General features: G+C 51.0%; 1 protein-coding gene across 1 annotated transcript; it reads right to left on the reverse strand.

The window, feature by feature from the left end:
- Positions 1–1,460: 1,460 nt before the first annotated feature.
- On the reverse strand, positions 1,461–25,574 carry SLC6A18 (solute carrier family 6 (neutral amino acid transporter), member 18). The gene is made up of 12 exons (XM_006872384.1): positions 25,415–25,574; positions 20,551–20,691; positions 19,668–19,805; positions 15,367–15,548; positions 14,619–14,729; positions 13,225–13,337; positions 9,373–9,501; positions 7,085–7,241; positions 5,728–5,932; positions 5,373–5,532; positions 2,709–2,871; positions 1,461–1,643 (listed from the first exon to the last, which is right to left on the reverse strand). Exons 1-12 carry the CDS (start codon positions 25,572–25,574, stop codon positions 1,461–1,463), a joined length of 1,842 nt encoding a protein of 613 aa, XP_006872446.1.

Here is a 25,574-nt window from a genome sequence, read left to right on the forward strand (position 1 = left end):
ACCCTTGTGCTGTGCTCTGAGCAGGTGACTTCACCTTCTTCATCTCTGAGTTGACAATGCCAATGCTGCTCAAGTGGATTCCAGCTCATGGCCACCCTGTGTTTGTTGGAGTAGAAACGCACTCCATAAGGTTTTCAGTATATCACCAGACATTTCTTCTGAGGTACCTGGGTGGACTCCATCCTCCACTTAGCAGCCAAGTGTGTTAACTGTTTACACTACCTGGTGGGTCATTCACTTCCCTGCGATCTGATGTCTAGACACTGGGAGAGTGACCATCTCACCTGGACCATGAGCCACAGGGACTTTGCAGTGTCCATAGATAAACCCAGTCCAAGAAACATCCTGAAAGGGCAGAGCTACAATGTGCAGAAAGAATCCTGTGAATGCTGCCTGTGTGCCTGGATGCAGCAGGACCTGAAGTCCACTTCTGAGGACCAGTAGATGCTGCTTGGGCTGGTAGGACAGTTTCTCTGTGTCACTGACAATGGAAAAAGTACTGACTTATTAGGAAGAACCCACGGGGGCCAGATGACGTTGCCATTGTGAATACTGAGCCCATTGCCGCCGTGCCCCCTCTGTGCACTGGCTCCAGTATCAGACATTGTGCCGGCTCATCAGGGCGCATGAGATGGAAGTGGACAGAGTGACCAGACCCTGAGCATCTGTCTTAAGGCTGCCCCTCTGCATTCACTCTTGTCCTTCACAAATGGTCTCAAACTCCTACACACATCCCAGTGTATCCTTGCTGTTATTGAGTCGGCCCCAACTCATGGCCAACACCTGCTCCCCTCATAAAGATGAGGACCAGACAGGTACTTTCAGGAAACTCCCCTTCTGAGCTCAATGCAGGGGATTCCTCATCCACTTTGGGGGTCAGCCTGGGGGCTCGAATTCTGGGACCCCTGTGACATGGATGTCACCAATGCAGCGTGTCCACACCGTTCTGCTCAGAGACCCCTTGGCCTGGCCCTGCTTGGCACATTGGACATGCCAGCCATTTTGCTGGCCGACGCTGCTCTAGTCAGGTGGAGGAGTCAGCTGGGAGGCAGCGTGAAGCCACCGAGGCTTGCCTTGCATGACTTCTGGGGGCCACTCCCGGGTTGTTGAGTGGTACTAAAGTTTAACACTGTTTGCTGGAAAGTTGGAGGTTCCAGTTCACTCAGATGTGCTTAGGAACAAAGGCCTGGTGATGTATTTCCAAAAAATCAGCCCTTGAAAACCCTCTGGAGCAGTTTCCTTCTGAAACACGCGGGTCTCCATGAATTGGAATCAACTCCACAGCAGCTGGAGATGTGGTTATTTCCTGCGAAGGGCTGCTGCCTCCTGTTTGGGAACCCCTCTGACCACAATGACGGAGCTGGGCTGCCTCGGGAATAAGGCGTGGGCTAGGCAACAATGACAGAAGTCTCGCGTGGCAGCTGTATGTAATGTGGAACAGATTGGGGAGCCCCCACCCCTCAGCAAGCATGACCACCCTGCAACTGGGGATCCATGTCCTGCTGCTTTTGTATTCGTCGCTGGGCAAACAGCTGGACCAGTGCGATGGCCGGCACCCACAGGGAGGGCAGGAAGGACAGCAGCACGCAGGTGACCTGCACCCAGCCTGGGTAGAGCTTCTCCTGTCTCGATGGGAACTGTTCCTGTGAACACAGAAACCTGTATCGCATGGGCATCTGTGGCCCCCACATCCTGGAGGACAGCATCCCCAGCCCAGCCACCCCCCAGAGATGTCCGTCCATCCCACACAGACAGCTTTGTCTCCGTTCTCCCTACAATGAAGGAACCAAGACTTCATTCAGGGTTGAATGAGAAAGGAAGGAGGGACAGGCAGCCAGTGGCCACCCCCCGGGCAGTAAGATGGAGCAAAGGAGTTGCCAGAAGTTCTGGCACTTGGGCTGAGCCTCACCTGGGGACAACTTGGGAGAAACTTGGACTCTGGGTGTCGTGTTCTGGAAAGAGCCACCCTGGTCACCTATAGCTGTCTTCTATAATGTGGCGTGGTCCCTCTTTTTCCCCCACACTGATGTCGGCACTTTTTCCCAGGTCGACAGGAGGAAGTAAATTGTGACCCTAATAACATGCATCAGCTGCATGGACCCTCACCCCTCCCTCGCCTGCGGTGTGTTTTGCTGGGGTGAGTTTCCCTGTTTAAGAATTTGAGAAAGCATCACTTCTGAGCTCAGAAGGGGCAGCAGTGTGTGGGTGTTAAGTGTCTGTGAGGATCCGGCGGGTGTAGCATGTGTGTGTGTGTGTGTGTGTGTGTATAGGTGTTGAGTGTCTGTGAGGATCCAGAGGGTGTAGCGTTTGTGTGCACGTGTGTGTGTGTTCAACATCTGTGAGGACCCGGAGGGGACAGCAGGGTGGGAAGGGCCAGTGTCCCCAGAGAGCAGTACAGACTCCAGTCAGAGTATGTTTGGTGGCTGCTTCCCTCATCCAGAGAGCCTTGTATGAGCACCAGCTAGCTTGGCTATATGGTCAGTGGTGGCCTCTAACTCTGTATGCCTCCTCATCCCTACACTGCACTGTAGGTTAGGAGGGATCTCCTTGTATATCACTGACTGGACCCTGAGGCCCCCGGGGTTCCAGGGACGTGGAGTTCAGGAGTCCCCTGTTTGGGGCAGAAGTGAGTAGGCTACATTGCCCATGGTGGGGTCATCTGGGCCTGGAGGGCACTGGGAAGGATGCTGACCAGGAGAAGGACCTACGTATTGGGGGTTCCAGGCCCTGTAACTTGGCGGCTTTCGGGCCAGGAGCGCAATGTAGGCCACAAAGATGGACAGCAACAGCAGGGGACTGATGAGCTTCCAGGTCACCTGCCAGTAGAGGCCCGGCCGCCTCCCGGTCATCCACTGCACGTCATCGCAAAACCTGCCACCAGACAGACTCAGCTTCATACTCTGACCGACAATCTCTGCCCCATTGATGGTCTCTCTGGTCCACTCCTCTACATTTCTCCTCCCATCCGCACTCTGCTGATGGGCATTCCCATTCCCTTCCCCTCCCCTGATGATGGTCTCTCCCTCTCCTTTCCCCTCTCCCTCCCCCTGATGATGGTCTCTCCCACTCTCTCCCCCTCACTCAATGATGGTCTCTCCCACTCTCTCCTTCTCCCCCTCCCCCTGATGATGGTCTCTCCCACTCCCTCCCCCTCCCCCTGTGGATGGGCTGTCCACCTTGTACTGCTCTGCTTGGCTGATGGTCCCTCTCACACACAGCCTGTTTGTGCCTCACCCACCTGCTCACCCAGTGCACTTTCATCTAATGTTATGAAGAAGGTGTGCCCAGCTCATCTCCCCAACTTTGACCTTCATGCCTTTCTGAGCACACTCTAATGGGACAGCCCTTTCTAATCTGATGAGGATTTATGCCCTGGTCCTGCCCCGGTTCTGGGGGCCCCTCTCACCTCACCTCTGGAGAGGCAGGTCCACAGAATCCCTGCTCCATGGGGTGAGAGCCCAGACTGGGCTGAGGTGCTCCGGGGGCTCTGAGCACCTGGGTCTGGAGCAGGTCAGCCCAGACCCCAGATAGATCTCACCCTTGGGAAGGGCTCTGGCTGGCCTACCACACAAGCCTGTGGGAGGAGAGGGGGGCACGCCGACCCCGTCATGAGGGGAGGGGAGGTGTGCAGGCCTCGTGCCCACCTGGCTTGGTCTGGAACTGGGATGCAGAGGTTGCCTCTGAACCATCCTGACACCCCAGGAGGCAGACTGTGGTGGACCCCAAGGATGGGGACAGAGGTAGCACCTGGAGCACCTGCAGAGGTGAGGAGGAGGTGCCCACCTGGGTAGGGCATTATGCTGAGTGGCGTGGCACTGTAAGATCAGCACTGGACTGCTAACTGAAAGGTCAGCAGTTCAAACCCACCAGTCACTCCTCGGAAACCCATATACAGGGTCGATATGAGTTGGAACTGACTGGACAGCACTTAATAACTTTAACAAATATCTTCTTAGGAGTCCTGATGTGGCACTATAAAATAGGACCTAGACTGCAAGGTCAGTTTGAACTACAAGATTAGTGGTTCAAATCCATCAGCCGCTCCTCGGAAACACTGTATAAGGTTGTCGTGAGTCAAAACTGACTTGACGGCACTTAACAACAACAACATAGCTTCTTAGTAAGGGTCCCTAGTGTCCCAGTGACTTAAGTACTGGGCTGCTAGCCAAATGGTTGATAGTTCGAGCCCACCAGTCTGCATCCTTAAAAATATATAGTATTAGAAATCCTATGAAGCAATTTTACTCTGTCCTATAGGAGTCCTGGTGTGGCGCTGTGGGCTAATGCGTCAGACTGTAAAGTCATTTGAACTGCAATGTCAGTGGTTCAAGCTCACCAGCTGCTCCTTGGAAACCCTACATAGGGTTGCTATGGGTCAGAATCGACTCGACTCGACGGCACTTAACAACAACAACATAGGATCAGGAGTTAGAATCAACTCAGTGGCAATGTGTTTGGTTTTTGGCTTACACCTTCTTCAGCTCACTGACTCTGGTGTGGTGCTATAGGTTCGGCACTGGCCTGCGAACCACCAGCTGCTCCTTGGAAACCCTATATAAGGTCGCTATGAGTCGGAACCTACTCGATGGCACTTAACAACAACAAGCTCGTTGATGAATGCATCCTATTGACATAGGTGAATCCACAGGGCGTCTCCAGGCCAGATCCACATTTTGGGCAATCAGTAACCCCATCCTCTCTACTCTGGCTCTCTCCTCCTCCAGGCCCACAGTGGATACCTTCCCAGGAGCACGAATACAGACACCCCTAGCTGCCACAGCCCCTCTCTCTTCCCAACCACACCTGCCTTCCTGCCTCGCCTCCAGATTCCTGCTTCAGGGATTCCCCCAACCTGGCTGGGGTTCAAGTGCCCACTTTCAGGGACAAGTCTGGCTGGGTCGCTCCTCCTGGGCTCACAGAATATTCTAGAATCGGAATCCAAAAGGAGGGTTCATGGCTCAAGCTCTTGGGGGCTGCCCAATTCTGTTGGCTCCAGTCATGGCCGTGGTCAGTAGAGACATTGGAGATGAGAAGTGGCCCATCCCAGGACACTGGGCTGGAAGGGACCCGAGCCCACACTGGGGCTTCTTGCTATCCCTGGGTCCCTGGTCCCTGGACTGCTGGGAGATCCCCAGTGGACAGCATGACCCACCTATGGCTAACATGCCGCCTGATCTCTGACAGCCATAGAAAGAGGCCTCCTTGGCTGTCCAGTGTGGGCCTGAACCTCGTCCCCTCCCACCTTCCTCAGCGTCCCTCTGTGCGTGTCCTTGAAACGCTGGGGCCTTGTCCTCAGTTTTGTTTGAGAACAGAAAGCCCTCACATCGCCCTTTCTATACCTTCCCGGGCCATCCTCAGCAGTCTGAACTCACCGTTTCATCCCATAAACATACACGACCCCAATGACCTCGAAGAAGGCGAAGACAATGAGATTCAGGGAGGCAGCGTAGTTGTCAAAGATCTCCAGCCAGTAGTTCCCGGATTGCAGAGTGAAGCAGAGTGCAGTCAGGAAGCAGGTCAGACAGGCCAGCCCTGCGGGGACGCGGGCTCAGGGGAGCACGAGAGAGACAGTACCTCCCCATCCAAGTAGGAGGGACAGGACAGGCTACCCCACCAATGCCTTCTCTCTGCCACAGGCATCCTCACCTTCCAGCTCTTTCCCCTTCAGGGCTGCCAGGCCACAGGATGGCACCAGCAGGGAATAAAGCCACCCAGCTCTGCACTCACCGGTCAGAACCTCCTTGGGGACCGATCTGGGCAGGACCCCCAGATCCAGCAGCGGTGTGATGACTCCCTCCATGTTCCCAAACATGGACGACAGGCCCAAGGTGAAGAGCATCCCAAAGAAGAGCACAGCCCAGCCGGGAGCCCCCGGCATGTGGAGGATGGCCTCGGTGAAAACGATGAAGGCCAGGCCCGTGCCCGAGGCGCTCTGCAGCAGCGTGCACATGGCACCGTCAACACAGGGCCACACCGCACGCACGCACACGGAGCTCCGCAGCAGCCTGCACACGGCACCGTCAACACAGGGCCACACCGCACGCACACGGCTCTCAGCAGCACTATGCACACCAGTGCTGGGCGCGCTCTGTCACATGCTTTCAGACACCACACTTCACACTGCGAATCTCACACATTGCACACAACACCCCGAGTCCTGAAACATGTGTGTGACCTTTGCCATACAAGTGCATACAATAACCAGAGTCCTGAAACATGCATGAGCGTTCTGTCACATGTGTGCACACAACATCCCAAAGGCCTGAAACATGCACATATTCCCTGCCACATGCATGCACACTACACCCCGAGTCCTGAAACACGCACGTGTGCTCTGTCACATGTGTGCACACTACACCCTGAGTCCTGAAACATGCATGTGTGTTTTGGCACACATGTGCACACAACATCCCAAGCCCTGAAACATGCACATATTCCCTGCCACATGTGTGCACATGACACCCTGAGTCCTGAAACACACATGTGCTCTGTCACACATGTGCACACAATACCCTAAGTCCTGAAACCTGCACGTATCCCTTCCCACATGTGTGCACATGACACCCCAGCCCTGAAACACTCATGTGTACTCTGTCACATGTGCGCACACAAACCCCAAGTACGGAAACATGTATGTATCCCCCGCCACATGCGTACACATGACACCCGAGCCTTAAACACACATGTGTGTTCTGTCACACATGGGCATGGCCCTCTGCTCCAGCAGGGCCTGAGGTGGGTGTCCTGCTAATTTGGGCTGGGCTCAGGCTGCAGATGTGCCTCAGGGAGGAGCTGTACCAGATTCTTGAATAGCCAGAGACTGTGGAGATAGAAGTCTGGACAGCTGCTGACTGGGCACCATGGAGAGGTTAGAACCACTGTCCTGACTGTGCTCCCCCAGCCTGATGCCCTGTGGCACCAAGTGGCTTTGTGACTAGCACCTCTGACTTGCCTACCCTCTCTGGTCTTACTGGAGACCACAGGCTGTCCCAGAAGGCCTGGTCTTTGGTCTGTGGCAGCGATGTCTGCAGCATGTGCGGGGAGGCCCCCGTCCCCTAGGGACAGGGCCCTCTAGCTCAGGTACCTTGTCCAGAAAGTCCTCCAGACGGCAGCTCCCCAGGAGCAGCTGGGCCACCCGTGTAGGCTGGGTGGCATTCAGGTGCGAGAGCACAGCTGCGTAGTCATCCCTGGAGATGCTCTGATCCGGGAGGTCAAAGGCGTTGACGAGGCTCAGGATGTTCCTGTAGGGATACAGTGGAGTTGGGGAGCCATGCTGGGCAAACTCAGCCCAGAAGATCCCTTCTCGTGGCACTAGGAAACAGCAGTGATGTCCCGAGGGGTCTATGGGCACCTGGGCCTCTCCTGAGGGGAAGAGAAGACTGCTCTCACGCCCCTTCAGGGCTTGGAAGGGACAGTGCAGCTTCCTGGCTACATGGAGCTGCCGGTTTCCCGAGTGGGAACCGAGGAGGGCAGGTTTGGGAGTAAGGGGCATGGTCTTCTAAGGGCTACAGGGAAGAGCTACAGCCTGACTGAGGTTTGTTACCCACCTTCATTTCTGCTCAGTCACAAATGACATGGAGGAATGATACTTGGGCGTTAGAGTGGTGTGCTTGTACACTTGTAATGGATTAAGTGCTAAAATACCTCTAAAAGGAGTCCTGGTGTGGCGCTGTGGGTTAATGCACCAACCCGCAAAGCTGTTTGAACTGGAAGGTCAGCCGTTCAAGCTCACCAGCTGCCCCTTGGAAACCCTATACAGGGTCACTATGGGTTGGAACTGACTCAACAGCACTTAACAACAAACAACAAAAGGTCATTGGTGGTGTTTGTTGCATGCCTCCGAGTCGGTTCCGACTCTTAGTGACGCTGTAGAGAGTTTCAACACTGTAAATATTTCCAGGAGCAGAATGCCTCATCTTTCTCTCCCATGAAGCACCTTGTAGATTTGAACTACTAACCTTGTGGTTAGCAGCCCAGCTTGTAATCCACTACGGTACCAGGGCTCCTTACAAGGTAATTGTTGTTGTCTAGTGCTGTCGGAGTCGGTTCTGACTCACAGCGACCCTATAAAGGGTTTCCAAGAGCCACTGATGGATTTGAACCGCTAACTTTGTGGTTAGCAGTCCAGTGTTTATGCTACAGCGCCACAAGTGAGCTGGAATCAAAGCCTTATCAATGTCATTTCTGTTGGACAGAGAAACTCCACATGTAAGAGCGATCCCAACTGGAATCGTTTTCCAGGGCCACCGTTACAACAGAAATTAAGCCTTTCATGGTTCTGGAGGTCAAAAGTCTGAACTCAAAGTGCAGGCAGGGCCACGCTCCTCTGGAGGCTCCAGGGTACTTCCTTCTCTGCTCTAGCAGCTCCAGGTGGCTCTAGGAGTCCAGTGTCCATGGAAACATCACTCCAATCTCTGCCTCCATTTGCAAACAACCACTTTGTAGTGGTTACGAATAGAGATGCTAACCTCAGGGCCAGTAGTACGAATTGACCAGCTGTTCTGTGGGAGAAACTTGAGGCTTTCTGCTCCCGTAATGATTTACAGCCTCAGAAACCCTGTACAAGGTCGCTGTAAGTCAGAACTGACTCCACGGCACATAACCACCACCATGACCTCCTCTTAGGTCATCTCAGCTCAGTCTGAATTTCTCCTATGAGGACTCTGCTGCTGGACTTAGGACCCACCTGGATAATCCAGGGTGATGTCTTAATCACTGCTGCAAAGACCTTTTCTTCAAAGAAGGTCACCTTCTGAGGTTCTGGGGCAGGAGGGGACTTATATTTAGAGATTTTCACCCCAATACACTCAGAAGATGGACAGTGAATAAGGAAGATAGTAGAAGAATTGATGCCTTTGAGTTATGTTGTTGGAGGAGAATATTGAAAGTGCCATGGGCTGCCAAAAGAACCAATAGATCTGTTTTGGAAGAAATACAGCCAGAGTGCTCCTTGGAGGCCAAGATGGCCAAACTTCATATCTCATACTTTGGAGATATTGTCAGGAGGGACCAGTCGCTGGAGAAGGATATCATGTTTGGTAAGGTGGAGGGTCAGAGAAAAAGGGGAAGACCACCATTGAGATGGATTGGCAAAGTGGCAGCATCAACAGGCTCAAACATGGCAACAGTAGTGTGGTTGGCCCAGGATCAGGCAGTGTTTCGTTCTGCTGTACATAAGGTCGCTATGGGTCGGTACCGACTTGATGGCACCTAACAACAACAACGCTCAGAAAATAAAACTGACTTCCCATCAATCCTGTGGGGTCTTGAGCGCAGAGGACACCAGTCTTGCAGGGGATCCCTGGAAGTCACTCTGTGTAGCACTTACTTGTCCAGACAATGCCCAGGTGTGCCTGCCCGCGTGACACTCACCTGTCCAGGCAGTGCCCATAGTCATTGGTCGCCTTGAAGCCTACGACAGAGAAGACCGCAATGGAAGCGTAGAGGGAGGTCATACTGTTCACCAGGGCAATGGTCACAGCGTCCTTCTCACAGTCGTTCCTGGGGGCGCACATACAGGATTGTCACTGGGACTCTGGTTAGAGCTTCACATCCAGGGAGCACACTGACGTGGTGTGGAGTCCCACCTTCACCCTCCCTGGTCACCCTGCAGTTTGAGTACTCGGGGCACCCGGCCATTGTCTCCTCTAGTGGGAGAGTCACAATCACTGCACTTGGTTATTGGAGCAGATCCTTCTCCTGACAGGGCTGAGACTTCAAAGCATGCTGGGACAGATGCTTAGCCATCTTCCAGGCTGGCTCAGAGACCTTCTCTGGCCAGTTTTATCCCACCTTTCACCAGACATGATCTCCCAAAGTGGAAGGACTGTTTCTGCCTCTTGGACTCATTCTCCCTGGGGGAGATGTCTGTGATGGGCTCACTCTGAGGTAGAGATTTGTAAAGCTGTTTTGACCCAAATAGCATGATTGAATTTAACTCAGTTCTTGCTGAATTAGACTATTCTTTTTATCCAACTGCCTGCCTAAAAGTAATTTCTGTTTGCTTCCCTGACAAGCCCCTGCTATCTCACTCTGTTAATCGCTAGGAGCCATAAACAACTAAGGGAATAATTTCTCTGCAATCAAGCCAGGATGTGGAAGGAATACACCCTAAGAAATATATATATATATATTCAAAACACAGATGCATTGGTGTAAAATCGCTGTAAGAAATAGTCCTTTCATGATAAAGACATAGAAATGGTTTCAAGAAAAAACATTGAATTGTCAAACTTTTTATCTAAAGTTTCCCAGACAACCAAGATAATTTCACTTAAGCAAACAATTTCTAAAGAGACTTGGCATTAATTCTTATTACCAGCTCCAGCCGCAAAGAATGTCTTCCATCAACTTTGGCATCTTTATGACATGACCGTCAATTTTGTAGCCACACGGAAAACTTTTCTCCACCCCTAGCTCATCCTTATTAAAAAATTAATCAACCAAACAATGGTATTAAAATTTGTTAGCTTCTTGAACTATGTGTAAGAAATATTTTAGTTGAAGTCATCATCTTTAACTTGTGCTGACTGGTGTCTTCCTACATCTGGGTATAATGATTTTTCCTCCTCTGAATAAATTCGATTTTTAAGGATGGAGTGGAGTCTCCTCTAAAACATCACATACATTGACAAGCAGCCTCTTCCATCAGTAACAACACTCCATGTTCTGAGGTCTCTCCAGGATGGTGCCACGTGGCTCCAAGACTGGGATCAAGTCACTTACTCAAAGTCCCATATCTCAGCTTGGGGACCCCTCCAGAGCCTGGAGGTGTCAGCCATGGCTCATCTGAGGTATTGGGCTGTGGGGACTTTTCTCTACTTTCTTCAGTTCTGTTTGTCTGGTGGGATTCTCAGACGCTGTTCCTGCTCACCATGCCTTGGCCTGGCCCATCTCCTTTCAGCATGAACTGTCAGCCCCTGCCCTCAGAACTGTTCATTGGAGCAGCAGCTTTGAGAGCAGTTCCAGTTTTTCTGCCCCAAATTCACCCTTCACACTCACAAAATCCTAAAAATCTTTTTGGACTCATGAAGTCCATGGAGACTGGACCACTACTCCACAGTCTACTGTTGTTGTTAAGTGCCATCAAGTCAGTTCTGAGTCATGGAGACCCTGTATAAGATTTCTAAGGAGCGGCTGGTGGGTTTGAACTGCTGACCTTGTGGTCATCCTACAGCGTCACAACAGGTCTTGAGAGACACTGCCCAGGTGAGCTTAAGCCCCTGCTTTGAGTGGGTCCAGACTTCACTCGACTCGCTAATTTGTTGTCATTGTTACATGTCATTGAATCTGTTCAGACCCCTGATAACCTTGTATAGGGTTTCTGAGGAGCGACTGATGAGCTTGAACTGCTGACCTTGCAGTTCAAATGCCTTTGCATTAACCCAGCGCATTAACCCACAGCGCCACAACAGGACTCTGGGCCTACGTATATCAACTGCTAAAGCTCACTTAGGTAGGGTCTCCTGCTCCTCTCTACACCTAACCTCTCTGTCCTGTCCTGTCCACAGAGGTGTTGGAATAGCAGGGAGCGAGGGCCAGTGGTGGTTTTTTTCAGGTTACCTGCATCTGAGAGATGATTGTGAGTGTGCTTAGGATGTGAGTTCAAGATGGCGGACTGTCAGCTATGACATGCAGAGTACACCCCATATCCCAGCTCACACTTCCTTCCTAAATACCTTCTAAAGGGGCACTTCCCTCCGCCCCTTCCATTCCCTGCCCCCACACCCTGCCTCTGAAAGGAGAAATTGCTTACAGCTAAATGAAATTAAGTTTGTCTATTGCTTATCATCTGCATATCTATAAATGCTTATTATCATCTGCTTACGTTGTCAATGAGGTTTCCTCTAATCCTGATATGCTAGTCTCCTTCATATAATCCAATTTATCGAATTATTTACTCGGCATGCAATTTGAAGAAGTATGATGAAAGGGTACAACCTTGACGCATACCTCTCCCGATTTAAAACCATTCAGTAGCCCCTAGTTCTGTTTGAACAACAGCTGCTTGGTCTATGTACACACCCTTGCTGGTTGAAAGTGAAGAGGACTTGAAGCACTTATTGATGAAGGTCAAAAACTACAGACTTCAGCATGGATAACTCAACATAAAGAAAGCAAAAGCCCTCACAACTGGACCAATAAAAAGGATCATGATAAATGGAGAAAAGATTGAAGTTGTCGGGGATGTCATTTTACTTGGACTCACAATCAACGTACATGGGAGCATCAGTCAACAAATCAAATGACATACTGCATAGATCAAATCTGCTACAAGAGGTCCCTTTAAAGCATCAAAAACAAAAGATATGGCTTTGAAGATGAAGGTGCACCTGATCCTTGTTAGCTATGCAATTTTCAATCTCCTCATATACATTCAAAAGCTAGGCAATGAATAAGGAAGATCAAAGAAGAATTGATGCACTTGAATTACGGTGTTGATGAAGAATGTTGACTGTACCATGGACTACCAGAATGTTCCTTAGAAGTGCAGGTGGTGAGACTTTGTATCCTGTACTTTGAACATGTTATCAGGAGGGACTAGTTCCTGGAGGAGGACATCAAGCTTGGTAAAGTAGAGGGTCATTGAAAAAGAGGAAGACCCCCAACAAGGTGGGCTGACACCGTGGCTACAACAGTGGGCTCAGACATAGCAATGATAGTGAGGACAAGGTAGCGTGCTGACTTGATGGCACCTAACAACAACAACAACAACAACATCAGCAACATTTATCCTAGTGCATTGAGGCATAGGTTTCACGAGTCCAAGGAATTGTACTTTGTAATGCTGAACGCATACTATGGCTTCATAAAACCAATGCGCAGACCTTGAATCTAATTTAAGTCATTCCGGAGGTTTACATGCAGTAGAGTCCTGCTTTTATGACGTTGTGCATTATGCCCACGGTTAATTTTGGCTGACATTGTCATTGCTCCTGAGTGAAGTTATCACGGTTTACTGTGATGGTTCACTTCCTGCAGTCAACTTAGGAATGTGCTAGGAGCTGCCTCCAATGGCTCTAACCTGCCCTTCAAGGGAACTTTTGCTGTCTCCAGGGATGACTCAGTCATTGTACAATACCTGTGGCCTGGAGCACACAACACAGTGTAAACCTCTTATCGCAAGTTCATAGAAGGTCCTTGGCAGAGTTCCAAGATAAAGAAGATTCAGCACACGCCTGTGGAAAACAAAAAACAAAAAACACCCAAACCAGGGATGCCTACCTGGGCGGGTTGTAACTTGCAAATGCGATGTGTCCTCCAAAGGCCAGGGACAGAGAGAAGAATATCTGGGTGGCTGCGTCAAGCCATACCCTCGGGTTCTGGAGGACCTGAATCTGGAAGGAACCAGGGAGAGGTTCCACCAGGGCCACCCAACCACTGGCCTGCACACTCACTGTTTAAGAACATTCCTTTGGGGCACTTTTATGGGCAGATCTGACTCCAGGAACAACCCGGGACCATGATTAGTAGGCACACTTGGAGGGACAGCTCTTAACCCTACAAATGTTGACACGAAGCCCCAGGGACACTTGGACTCTGAGAATCTGGTTGACATGGACCTTTCGGAGTTGGGAAATGGATGTGAACCAGCTCCTACTTGGGTTGTTTATTCTGATCATATCAGACTTGCTGGTTCTGGATGGTTTGAAGGGTCCCTCAGCTGAGGTTCATCCTTGTGCAGGTACACCATGTCACTGTGGGTGACCCAGACAGACGTGCCCCACTCAGGGCTGTTAACACTGAGGACCCCTCCTTCTCCTCCATTTTTGACTCTTCCCCATGGACTCCAGATATGGCATTGGAGGATCAGCTCTGGACTGCAAACCACAAGGTCAGTGGTTCAAACCCACCAGCCACTCTTTGTAAACCCTATACAGGGTGGCTATGAGTGGAAACCGACTTCACTCGATGGTACTTAACAACAACATTCTCTTTTTCTCTTCTTCTCCCCTTCCTCCTTTCCTTTTTCTTCTCATCTTCTTCCTTCTCTTCCTTCTCCATCACCTCCTTCTTTTCCCTTCTCTTCTTCACCCCTTTTTCTGTGACCACCCATCCTGCCTTACCCAGGTCCACCCCCTTGTCCATCTCTGGCCACCTCCCAGCTCCAGTAGCTGGACCACCCCTGGGAAGAGTGGAAAGGGTGGGGAGCAGGCCCTAGGAGCTCCCTCAGGGATATTGGGGTCCTGGATTCTGTGGAGTGGCTCAGAGGGGCAGGGGAAGCTGGGGTCTTGGGCCCTGCAGGGCTTCTAGAGAGAGACACTGACCCATCACCTTGTGGGTGCATACTACTAGAGGAAACCCTAGGAGTGTCGCCTGGCCCTAAGCCAGGACATCTGGGTCTTCAGCCACATCCCCCCTGAACCCTGACCCTGCTAACCTAAAGCCTGACTCCTCCTCTAGTGTCCCCTGGAATATCCAGTAGCTACCAAGCCAGCATGTCCAAATACAGCCCTTCTCCCTGCTCCCTCCTCCTCTGAGACCCCACTGTCCCCTCCTCCTGGTCTCTGACTGCTGGGTGAGTCCAGCCACCCACCATGTCCAGCTCACAGCACATACAGACCGTGGGTGGCATGCTTCCTGGGGCTGGCCTCATGTGCAGACTGAGAGCCACTTACATTGGGGGTGAACAGGTAGACCAGTCCTTCCTTCGCCCCAGGCAGCGTAAGTCCTCGGATAAGAAAGACTGTCAAGATCAGGTATGGGAACAGGGCTGTGAAATAAATCACCTTAAAAAAAGACAGAAAGTTTCCCACTTTTAAAGCGATGTATGCCACATATCAAATGAGATGCCATTAGAGAAAGGAGTGTGCGGAACCTCTCTGTGGTGGTCTCATGGATCCTGGGGGATTTCTGAGCCAGATGGTGCCTGGGGTGTTAGCTCAAGACAAACTGCCAGAGGTTGGAGCAACCCATGAACATTCACACATGAATCAAATGTCCCAGTCATCCCTGGAGGTTCCGTGGGCTATCAGTTTGTTCATGGGTTTATGACTTTGTGGGGTCAGCAAAGGTGGGCATTGACCACTCTGGGATGGGCAAGGGAGTGGACCTGGGTCAAAGCCACCAGACACAGACATTGGGAGGAGACTGCCACCACATGCCCTCTGCAAAGATGCGTCCACCCAACCCACGTGGACTCCTCCCAAGGCTTACCAGCAAGTCTCACCCCTCAGCCCCAAAGGGAGCAGGCTTTTTCTACAGCCCAAGCAATCAGCAGGGGCAGACCACACTTCTGAGAGGAAGAGGAGAGCATTTGGGCAGTGGAGTAGCATGACTCAGGGAAGACTATGCAAGCCTTCTCTTTGGAAGCACATGGATCAGGTGAGGAAAAGTCCTGGCCAGCCGGGGACCCCAGGTGCTCACCTTCCCGGTGGACTCAATGCCTCTGATGACACAGAGGTACACGACCGCCCAGCAGGCGGCCAGGCAGACAAGCAACCGCCCCTGCACGGCCCCGCTGTCATTGATGTCAGCTGTCACGTTCAGCGTCTGTCGGTACCAGAAGTAGCTCACGGCACCGCTGCTCTGGCATTCCTCCACAAACCCTGCAACCAAGCGGGCTGTCCTGGGCTACTGTCCCCTGCTGCCCAGGACTGTGTGAGTCACGTGCTATGGATCACAGATCTTTATGTCAGCTCTGCTGAGCCAGACGCAAGAACCAAGCCAAACCCAACCCACAGTCACCAAGCTAATTTGGACTCAGAGTGAGCCTATGAGGCTATACATCCTCATGGGAGCAGCCAGTCTCAGCTTTCTCCTGAGGAGCATCTGGTGGGTTTGAACCACTGACTTTCTGGTCAGCAGCCCAATGCCTAGCCCATAGCACCACCTGTGTCCCTGTGAAATGAAGACTTCTGTTGGGTTTCATCAGGAAGCCAATCTCTTCGTGGATGGGTTTGAGCCCCTTCCCACTTCTCTTTGGGGTGGACACTGGGTCTGATAAGCGCAATGACTCTTGAGTCAGAAGGTGGCACTAGCCTGGGAGAGGCTACAGCTTATCAGGGACCCTCTCCTTCCAGTCAGGGGCAACTCGACAGTTCTGACAGAAACCAGGGACTGCTAAATCATTGCTATGCATGTCGCCATGTTATAATGATGTCACACTGTCATATAATCTGTGGGTCATATTTGGCAAGATGCCTTCTCTGTTCTGTAGTAGTATATAAGGAGTTTCCCCCACAGGAAGGGTGAGGAGAACAGAGAGATGCAAGAAGGGAGAATGGAGCTAACAGAGGGAGAAGAAAGAGATGAAGGGAAGAGAGCCCCAGGGAGCTCTGAAAGCTAGAGAGGGCAGAGGGACAAGAGACTACTGAGACCCCTTCCTCTGCGCTGACCACTGTTTTGCTGAATAAAAGAATGAGGCATCTCTCCACTGCACCTCAAGTGTTCATTTGGCTGCCTGATCCAGTGAACCTGTTGTGTTGGGGTGCTGAGAACCCCTGAACCTGCCACTCTCCCAATACAATAACTGTGGCAAATCTCTGTCCATAGTGCTGACCCTGCTGGGTCCCCGAGTCCCACAGCCTCTGAATTCTCAGAGCTATCAGCACCCACTAGTATGTAAGCCACTGCTTATGCTGAGCCCAAGTCCCCATGGTGTGAACTAAATGAAGTCTCCCCAAATATGTGTTGGAATCCTGGCCTCTATATCTGGTGGTGTTGTGAGTTAAACATTGGGTTGCTAATAGCAAGGCAGATGGTTCAAACCTACCAGCCACTTCTAGGGAGAATGATGAAGCTGTCTGTTTCCATAAAGTTTTAGTCTCAGAAACACTACTGTTGTTGTTAAGTGCCATCGAGTTGGTTCTGACTCATAGTGACCTTGTATAGGGTTTCCTAAGAGCAGCTGGTGAGCTTGAACTGCCGACCTTGTGGATCAAATGGACCTTGCAGTCCAATGTATTAACCTGCAGCACCACACCAGGGCTCTCGGAAACCCTAAATGGGGTCATTATGAGGAGGAATTGACCTGACAGCAGTGAGTGTGGTTGGTTTTTACACTGGTGATTGCCATCTAATCTAGTCTCCTGTAATCACTCCCCACAGTGCAGTTGAATGAGGTTCACCAGGTGTAGGTGGGTCTTAATGAACCCTATAAGGAGCAGCGTAGATGTGCAGAGGGGAGAGACACCACCTCATATGATCTAAGGGAGGTGCATCTATAAGCTCAGGAAAACTAAGCTTTACTGGTGGCAGATTCTAGAAACTGAGACGGAAAAGGCAACACCCTGAATTTGGCCTCCCAGCCTTCATATCTGTAAAACTTCCCGCCCCACCCCCATGTGTATTTCTGTTACAGCAACTCCATTCCCCACCCCTCATCTCTCTCCAGGATTCCTGACTTGTTCTCTGGGCTGCCTGCACTTAGCAACTGAGCTCCCAATGCACCCACCTCTTTCCTGGTGGGGTCACTGGGTCCAGGGGGCAGGGGAAGGCCAGAGTCTGACTTCAGCAAGTGCTGTGCTGTGAGCATCTGACAGGGTGTGAGGTCACCCAGGAAGGTCACAGGACCAGACACCAAGAGCAGACTGTGGGGATGCCTTACGGGGCCCCATTCAGGCTGTGATCCCGGGGCCAGAGAGAGGGGCCATCCATTGGAACCCTGCTCTCATAGAGCCCTGTCCTGAGATTCTGCTGAAGGAAAGGTTACAGGCCAGGTGAGGAAAATCTGCCCTTTCTTGGGAAGACATGCTGACTTTGGGGGAACCAGTTGGGACTCAGTGCTGGACTGAGGCTGAAGTCCTGCTGCTCAGATCTGGACATGAGCTCACCCTTCAGGTCTGAGAGTCCCATCTGGAAAGTCAGGGACTGGCCTGAGCACCCTCTGAAATAAACTTTGGAAGAGAAGTCAAAATAGCTTCAGGGCAGAGTTCCTCAGAGCCTGGCTCCCACAATTCTGCTGCCTCAGGACATCCAGTCACCCCCATGAGGCTGACAGATGAGGTGGGCCCAGGTGGGAAGGATTCCCTGTCCAGTCCCCACTTCAGGCTCATCCCAGTCAAAGCACAGAGTTGGTGTGGATGAAAGTCAGGAAGGAAGAAAAGTCCATTGTGTAAAACAAACTCTGCTCCCCACATTTCTGTGGCGCGCCCCATATACAGCACTGTGTTGCATTTTGGATCCACAGACTTCTCAGCGGTGACCAAAGGGTGTCCGTGGTGGCTAAGCATTGTCCTTATGGAAAAATGAGCCACCAGAAACCAGGGAACGCTAAGTCACTGCTACGCATGCTGCCATATTAGAATGATGTCACACTGGTATATAATCTGTGGGTTATATTTGGCAAGATGCCTTCTTTGGGAAGGGGACCCCTGCAGATTCCTCCATGAAACCCATGAGGATCCCACCTGCTTATTCACTAGGTGGACTCCTGGTATGGTAGTGTAGGATAAGCACTGGACTGCTAACCGAAAGCTGGCAGTTCAAACCCACCAGCTGCTCTCTTCAGGGTCACTATGAGTTAGAACCAACTCAATGGCATTTAACAATGAATGATGATTCAACAGATTGAATAAACCCAGAAACAAAAGTGCTACTGTTGAGTCCAACTCATGGAGACCCCAAATGCCAAGGTCCCTCAGTGCCTCAAAAGGTTTGCCATCAGGTGCTAACTAACTGAAAAAAGTTGGCAGTTCAAATCCACTCAGTGGCACTAGGGAGGAATGTTGGGAGCAACTAAACCGAAGGTCTCAGACTTGGGGGCAGTTTAACCTAAGGATTGCAACTAAACAGTTGTGGTCCAGAAAATTGGGCTGTTCCCAGGTCAGGCTGACCTCTGAGGAACTTGCAAAGCTTTCCTCAGGGAAAAAGGAGTTTACAAAGTCTTTCCTTGTACTCAGCCAGGGCCTTCAGTCAAGTCTGCAAAAACATCTTGCTGCCCTATCTCTGTTTCCCTAGCAACTACATTCTTCTCATAAAGTCCTGCTTACTGCTTGCATCAGTTGTTTTTCTTTTCCCTTCCCCCAGCACCTTCTTTGATATGTGTATATAATAAATGTGCTGAATGTAGGTCTGAGTCACAGTATCTCCATCAGAGTGCTGTGTCCCACCTGGTGCCAACTTTACTATTTTCATTTTGTGTCTTGTGTCTTCCTTTTTTCTAATCTCCCATTGCCCCTACTTGGGTTTAATCTCTCTGTGACAGTCACGGAGACTAGCCAGTAGTCAAACGCGACAAAAGAAAGTCCCAGCGGTCTGCTTCTGTAAATGTTATAAGCAAGAAAACCCTACAGAGCTCATGAAGTTGTACTGTGACACATGGGATCCCCATGAAGAAGCCAGTTAGAGTCTTCTAAATGTTCTATTTAGTGACCTCCATGGGTGCAGAAGAATGAGGTAGTGTAGTGGATGAGGCACTTGACCGCTAACCAAAAGATAAGCAGTTAAAACCCATGAGTCTCTCTTTGGGAGAAAGATGTGGCTGTAGGCATCTGTAAAAATTTCAGCCTTTGAACCCCCTGGGACAGTTGTTTTCTGTCATGTAGGTTCATTGTGAGTCAGAATCACTCAATGGGAATGGGTGGGTTTGTGTTTTTTGGATGGATGGAATACAAATGTGTGTGACGGCTAAATTTTCTGCTCTTCCTTAAGTTCTGAGAGTCTTCCTGTCTGAGGTCTTCCAAAGCCTGTACAAAAGATGGGTCACCATGACAATGCACTCTTACCTGTTCTGTTAAGGGCCAGGGGGCAGGAGCTCCAGGGCAGCGGGTGCTGGAAGGAGTTGAGGAAGTACCAGAGCACCCACATCAGGATGGTGTTGTAGTAGAGGCTGACCAGGAATGACACAGTGAAGCAGCCCAGCCCTGCAGATAGGCCATCCCAGGTCAGTACGGGCCGAGAACCAGCAGAGAAGGTAACAGTGGAGAATCCATCGCTGATTTCCCTTCCACATGTGAACCCGAATGATGGGTTCTGAAAGCATGGTCTCCGTGTGTCTAACTCTCCAGATGCTCCCTCTGGGCTCCCATACTCCATCAGCACCATGCCTGCCTGTCACCAGTTCTGCCACAGGGTCCCAGATGAGGCTGTCCCTGGAGGATTGTCCTCTTAGTAGCTTCTCCTGGACATTGACACTAGGACCCCGTCTGTGGCATCTGTCCTGAGGTTTCCTCTGATGTTCTCGGGTGCTGGGCATGCCAGGCTTGGCGCCCTGTGCCATGCAGGAGCCTGGGGCTGACTTAGACTGCCCTGTGGGCTGTCTCGGGGAGTAGAGCCCTGGCTCCCTCAATGCTGCATCCTGAGGTCCCCAAATGAGACCTGCACCCAAGTCCTTGTCCCAGGGCCAGGACATCTCAGTACTAAGTTCTCAAGGGTATGACCATCGATGCTGCTCATGATGGTCCATGCTCACATGTGTAAGACTGCCATGTGCACACGAGGGAGGAGCAAATCAGTAGAGACCTCGCCCCCAGAACCCTGAAGCCCCTACCCCTCCATGGCCTGGTGGGTAGGTATCTTCCCTGTAAGCTTCTCAGCTGCCCAGGCTGATCTTGCTCAGGCTGATGGGAGCCCCCTACTCTATTCTCAAGAAGGAGGGATGGGGCATACCTACTCCACCAAGGTAGGGGGAGATGGCTGTCCACACTCCAATGCTGCCCTTTCGCAGGCGCTGGCCGATGGCGAGCTCAATGTGGAAGAGTGGGATCCCCTCAAAGATCAGAGCGATGACGTAAGGGATGAGGAAGGCACCTGTGGGAGACGCAAGGTCAATGTCAGCCGCCACCTGCGTCACCAGAACGTTGGGCCAGAGGGCAGCAGTGTGACTCCAAGGAGAAGCCTGCATGGCCTCCTGGTAGAAGGAACACAGTTCAGAGCAGAAGAGGCACCCTTGGTTGCCAGGGCCCTCAGGCTCCATTTTGCTTCTGTCCCTGAGTGCTCAGGCCGCGTGCTCACCTGAGCCAGGTCCCATGAGGCCATGAAGGGGCAAGCTAAACTGAACCTCAGCAGGCCCAGCCTCCGTGTCATCAAAGAGTGTCAGAGAGGTACCTTCCCTGAGTGCAGAGACTGGGGCACAGTCTGCAGACCAGGTATGGGAGGATGTAGAGCGGGTGTTCATGGGAAATACCTAATCAAATCCTAGGACCCAGCCATCCTATTTCACGTATGCACCCCAGAGAAATGTGCACAGAAATACAAGACTATGGGCAGAAGATGGTCAGGCAATCAGTCTAGAGAACAAAGTAGAAACAGCACTGATCTGTTCATCAAGAGGACAAAAAATAGTAACCCAAACCACGGAGGCGTGTGCATATACGATCACGGTGCAATTCCACCAGGGAAGAGAATGTTATAACGGGAAGTGGAAGGCATCCTGGTGGCTCAGTGGTGAAGCCTAGCCAACACGTCAGTGGTTTGAACCCAGCAGCCATTCCCTGGGAGAGAGACGTGCAGTCTGTTCCCATAGACATTTCCCACTTTGGAAACCCTTTGGGACAGTTTTACTTAGACCTATAGGGTTGCTGGAGTCCTGGTGTGGCGCTGTGGGCTAATGAGTCAGATTGCAAAGTCATTTGAACGGCAGGTCGGTGGTTCAAGCTCACCAGCTGCTCATTGGAAACCCTATACAGGGTCACTATGGGTTGGAATCAACTTGACTGCACTTAACAACAAAAACATAGAGTCGCTATGAGTCAGAATGGGCTGGACAACAGTGAGTTTGTAGTTTTAAAGCAAGGAGGTTCCATAGGATAAATACTGTACTACAAACCACAAGGTCAGCGGTTCAAGCCTACCAGCTGCTCCTAGGGAGAAAGATGAGACTTTCTGTTTCCATAAAGATTTAAAGCCTTGGAAACCCTATACAGGGTCGCTATGAGTCGGAACCAACTAGACGACACTTAACAACAATGATGCATTCAGCCTCTAACATGACCCCATTGACTAGTCTCCTGCTGTCCATACCCTCGTCTGACCTCTCCCACAAGGGACCAGGGTCGGTCTATGCAGCCAGTATCACATGAAAGATGGTATCACTTGGAGATTAGGTCATAAAGGGTTCCGTGGCTACCTTCTCTCTCTTCTCTCCCACTCTAACACACCCCTCTTCTCTGTCTTAGTGTCCCAAGGCTCCCTAACAAAACCCCCACAAGCGGTGGCTTTAGAGAGCAGGGATTTCTTGTCTCACGGTGTGAGGCGTTGGGTGGGGGTGGGGCTCATCTTGCTTTCTTCCAGCCAGCTCTAGATTCGTGTCTTTCAGCCACTCTGCTGGCATGGCCGCTCCTGACTTTCCTTGGTTGTTTGTAGACGTGCAGGCATACCAGCACACACACACACAACCCTGGACTCACCGCCATCGAGTCTATTCTGACTCATTTTGGTGTTGTTGTTAAGTGCCATCAAGTCGGTTCCGACTCGTAGTGACCCTGTATAGGGTTTCTGAGGAGCAGATGGTGGGTTTGAACTGTTGATCTTGTGGTTTGAAGTCCAGTGCTGATCCTACAGCTCCACACCAGGAGTCCATTCTTACTCGGGTGGTGGTTATGTGCCGTGGAGTCACTTCCGACTCATTGAGACCCTGTGTAGGGTTTCCCAGGCTGTAAAACTTTATAGGAGCAGAAAGCCTCATCTTTCTCGCATGGAACCACTGGTAGTTTCAAACTACTAACTGTGTAGATTAGCAGCCCAGCTTGTAACCACTACGCTAACAAAGCTCCTGACTCACAGGGAATCTCTATTGGATTTCTGAGATTGTCGATATTGGTAGGAGTGAATAGCTTCACCTTTCTCCCTTGGAGCAGCTGGTGGGTTTGAACCGCGGACCTTTTGGTAACCTCCTTCTCCACCAGGGCTCCTGTACAGGCAGACCTCGGAGGTGTTTCAGGTTTGGTTTCAGATCACCTCAGAAAGCCTGTAGGAGTGATGTCGACACTAGACGATCATCTATGACGAGTACAACCGTATGATGGAAAAGTTTGAAATGTGGTGAGAACGACTGGCAGGGACCACAGAGGCACGAAGTGAGCACACGGAGTTGGAAAAAGGACACTATTAGACTCGTTGAACGCTGCCACAGACTTTCAATGTGTAAAACACTCAGTGTCTGTGAAGCGTTAGAAATCGCAGGGCCGTAAAACAAGGCACACCTGCATCTGCATGTGGGCTCTGTATGTGTCCCTCGGTGTCTCTGTCTCCTTTATGAGTGGCCTCATCTCCCAGCATGCTCAGACACTACTCTGTGCTGGTCCACAGGGTTTTTACTGGCTGATTTTTAGAAGTATTACCAGGTTTTTCTTCCTAATCTATCTTCATCTGGTAACTTCGTGTGAATCCTGTCATCTAAAATACCAGTGGCATAGTTCCCAGCATCACAGGAACATGAGAACCACCACAGCACGACACATTGACAGGGAGGTGGGTCTGAAACCTCAACCTGAGGTTGTAAAACTGCCCTCCACAGGGTTTTTGGTGGCTGGATTTTCAGAAGGAGATGGCAGAGCTGGTCTTTGGAAGTGCCTTTGGGTACACTTAAACTTTGAATCTCTCAGTTAGTGGCCAAGAGTGTTAACTTTTGAACCATCCGGGGGTTCAATAATAATCAAGTTCTTCTTGTTCTGTGACGTTGAGTTGGTTCCAACTCATTGCGACCCTGTTTAGGGTTTCTGAAAGCAGATGGTGTGTTTGAACTGCTGACCTTGTGGTTAACAGTCCAGTGCTTACGTTACAACGCCACACCAGGACTCCAGAACCCCATATGGTGCCATGGAGTCGGTTCTGACTCATAGCGACCCTGTACAGGGTTTCCGAGGCTGTAAATCTTTATGGGAGGCAGAAAGCCTCATCTTTCTCCTGCAGAATGGCTGGTAGTTTCAAACCATTGCCCTTGAGGTTAGCAGTCCGATTCACAACCACTATGCTGCCAGAGCTCCTTCCAGGACTCCATATAGCAACTCTATATAAAGCGTTGTTGTTAAGTACCGTCGAGTCGGTTCCAACTCGTAGCGAGCCTGCATAGGTTCTCAAGGAGTGGCTGATAGGTTTGAATTAGTGTCTGACCTTGTGGTTAACAGTCCAGAGCTTATGTTACAACACCACACCAGGACTCCAGGACCCCGTATGGTGATGGTGGTGGTGGGTGCTGTAGAGTCGGTTCTGGTGAATAGCAACCCTGTATGGGGTTTCCAAGGCTGTAAATCTTTATGGGAGCAGAAACCCCATCTTTCTCTTGTGGAGCGATGGGTAGATTCGAACTGCTGACCTTGTGGTAGCAACCTAGCTCATAATCCACTATGCTACCAGGACTGCTTTTTCCTACATTTGTTGTTGTTAAGTGCATACACTTGTTGTTGTTAAGTGCTGTTGAGTCGATTCCATCCCATAGCAACTCTGTGTAGGGTTTCCAAAGAGCAGCTGGTGAGCTTGAACCGCTGCCTTGCAGTTCAAACAGCTTTGCAGTCTGCCGCATTAACCCACAACGCCACACCAGGTCTCCATGCAAGCCCTCTATCGTCACCTATCTACTGCCATCTAGTTGATCCTGACTCACAATGACCCTGTAGGACAGAATAGAAGTGCCCCACAGGTTTTCCAAGGCTCTCAGTTTTTACGGGAGCAGACAGTCCCAGTTTTTTCTTTCAGAGTAGCTGGTGGGTTTGAACTGCCAACCTTGCAGAGAGCAGCCCAATGTTTAACCCACTGTGCCACCAGGGATCCTTAAATAGGCACTGGGGCTGAGTCACAGTGTACCGAGTATCTGCCTGCCAGTCCTCGCCGCTCCAGAGGTGGTTTGGAAGGTGAAAAACAGTCCAATTTGTGAACAGATGTACTCATAGACACTTGTGGGGGCTTTCTGTACTTCAAAATACTTTTTTAGGATTGATTTCCATGTGTGGAACCACTCAGCAAATATTATGAAATGCATATGGGGGGGGCGGGTCTCAAAATGCTCATGGAGAATGGGATGAAAAGATAATGGAATTTTCCCAAAAACGTTTTGAAGCCATCTGGAATCTAAGGCCGTGGTATCATTTCTTAGAGACTCTGGAATATTCTGGATGTATAAACCGGCCACCGCTTCCAGAAGTGACAAGGAAAGAATGGTGTCACAAATTCTGCTCACTAGCATCTGTTTGGAAGGGTTCCCTGACATTTGGGAAGGGATGGACACTCTAGGACTGGGCACATGGGTCAGGTTGGTCTGTGGGGGTTGGTGGATGGATACCTAATAGGAACAGCTACTAGTGTGGTGCTGGGGGATGAGCATTGGACTGCAAACCTCAAGGTTGGTGGTTCAAACCCACCAGTCGCTCTTGGAAACCCTATACAGGGTTGCCAAGAGTTGGAACCAACTCAATGGCATTTAACAACAACAACAGGCCAGGAAGGATGAGCCAGCACCACACACCAGACATTGTCCTCTTCCCACCTGCAGGACACACGGGACAGGCCTGGATCCCCCATGGGTGGGGCCCCTTACCTCCTCCGTAGGTCTGGCACAGGTATGGGAACCTCCAGATGTTCCCCAGCCCCACAGCAAACCCGATGCAACTCAGGAGGTACTGGAACTTGTTGTCCCACTTGGGTCTCTCATTGTCGCTGTCCTCCACGAGCAGCTCTGATTCCAAGGTGAGGGCCAT

Source organism: Chrysochloris asiatica, unplaced genomic scaffold (assembly GCF_000296735.1).
Source record: "Chrysochloris asiatica unplaced genomic scaffold, ChrAsi1.0 scaffold00195, whole genome shotgun sequence".
Taxonomy (NCBI): domain Eukaryota; kingdom Metazoa; phylum Chordata; class Mammalia; order Afrosoricida; family Chrysochloridae; genus Chrysochloris; species Chrysochloris asiatica.

Excerpts from the sequence above, each read along its gene's own strand:
- SLC6A18 (XM_006872384.1), bottom strand. The coding sequence starts at position 25,574 with ATGGCCCTCACCTTGGAATCAGAGCTGCTCGTGGAGGACAGCGACAAT. Across the intron at positions 14,730-15,366 it reads GCATTGAGTCCACCGGGAAG|GTGATTTATTTCACAGCCCT; the intron begins GTGAGCACCTGG and ends TCTTTTTTTAAG. Across the intron at positions 2,872-5,372 it reads TATGTTTATGGGATGAAACG|GTTTTGCGATGACGTGCAGT; the intron begins GTGAGTTCAGAC and ends GTCTGGTGGCAG.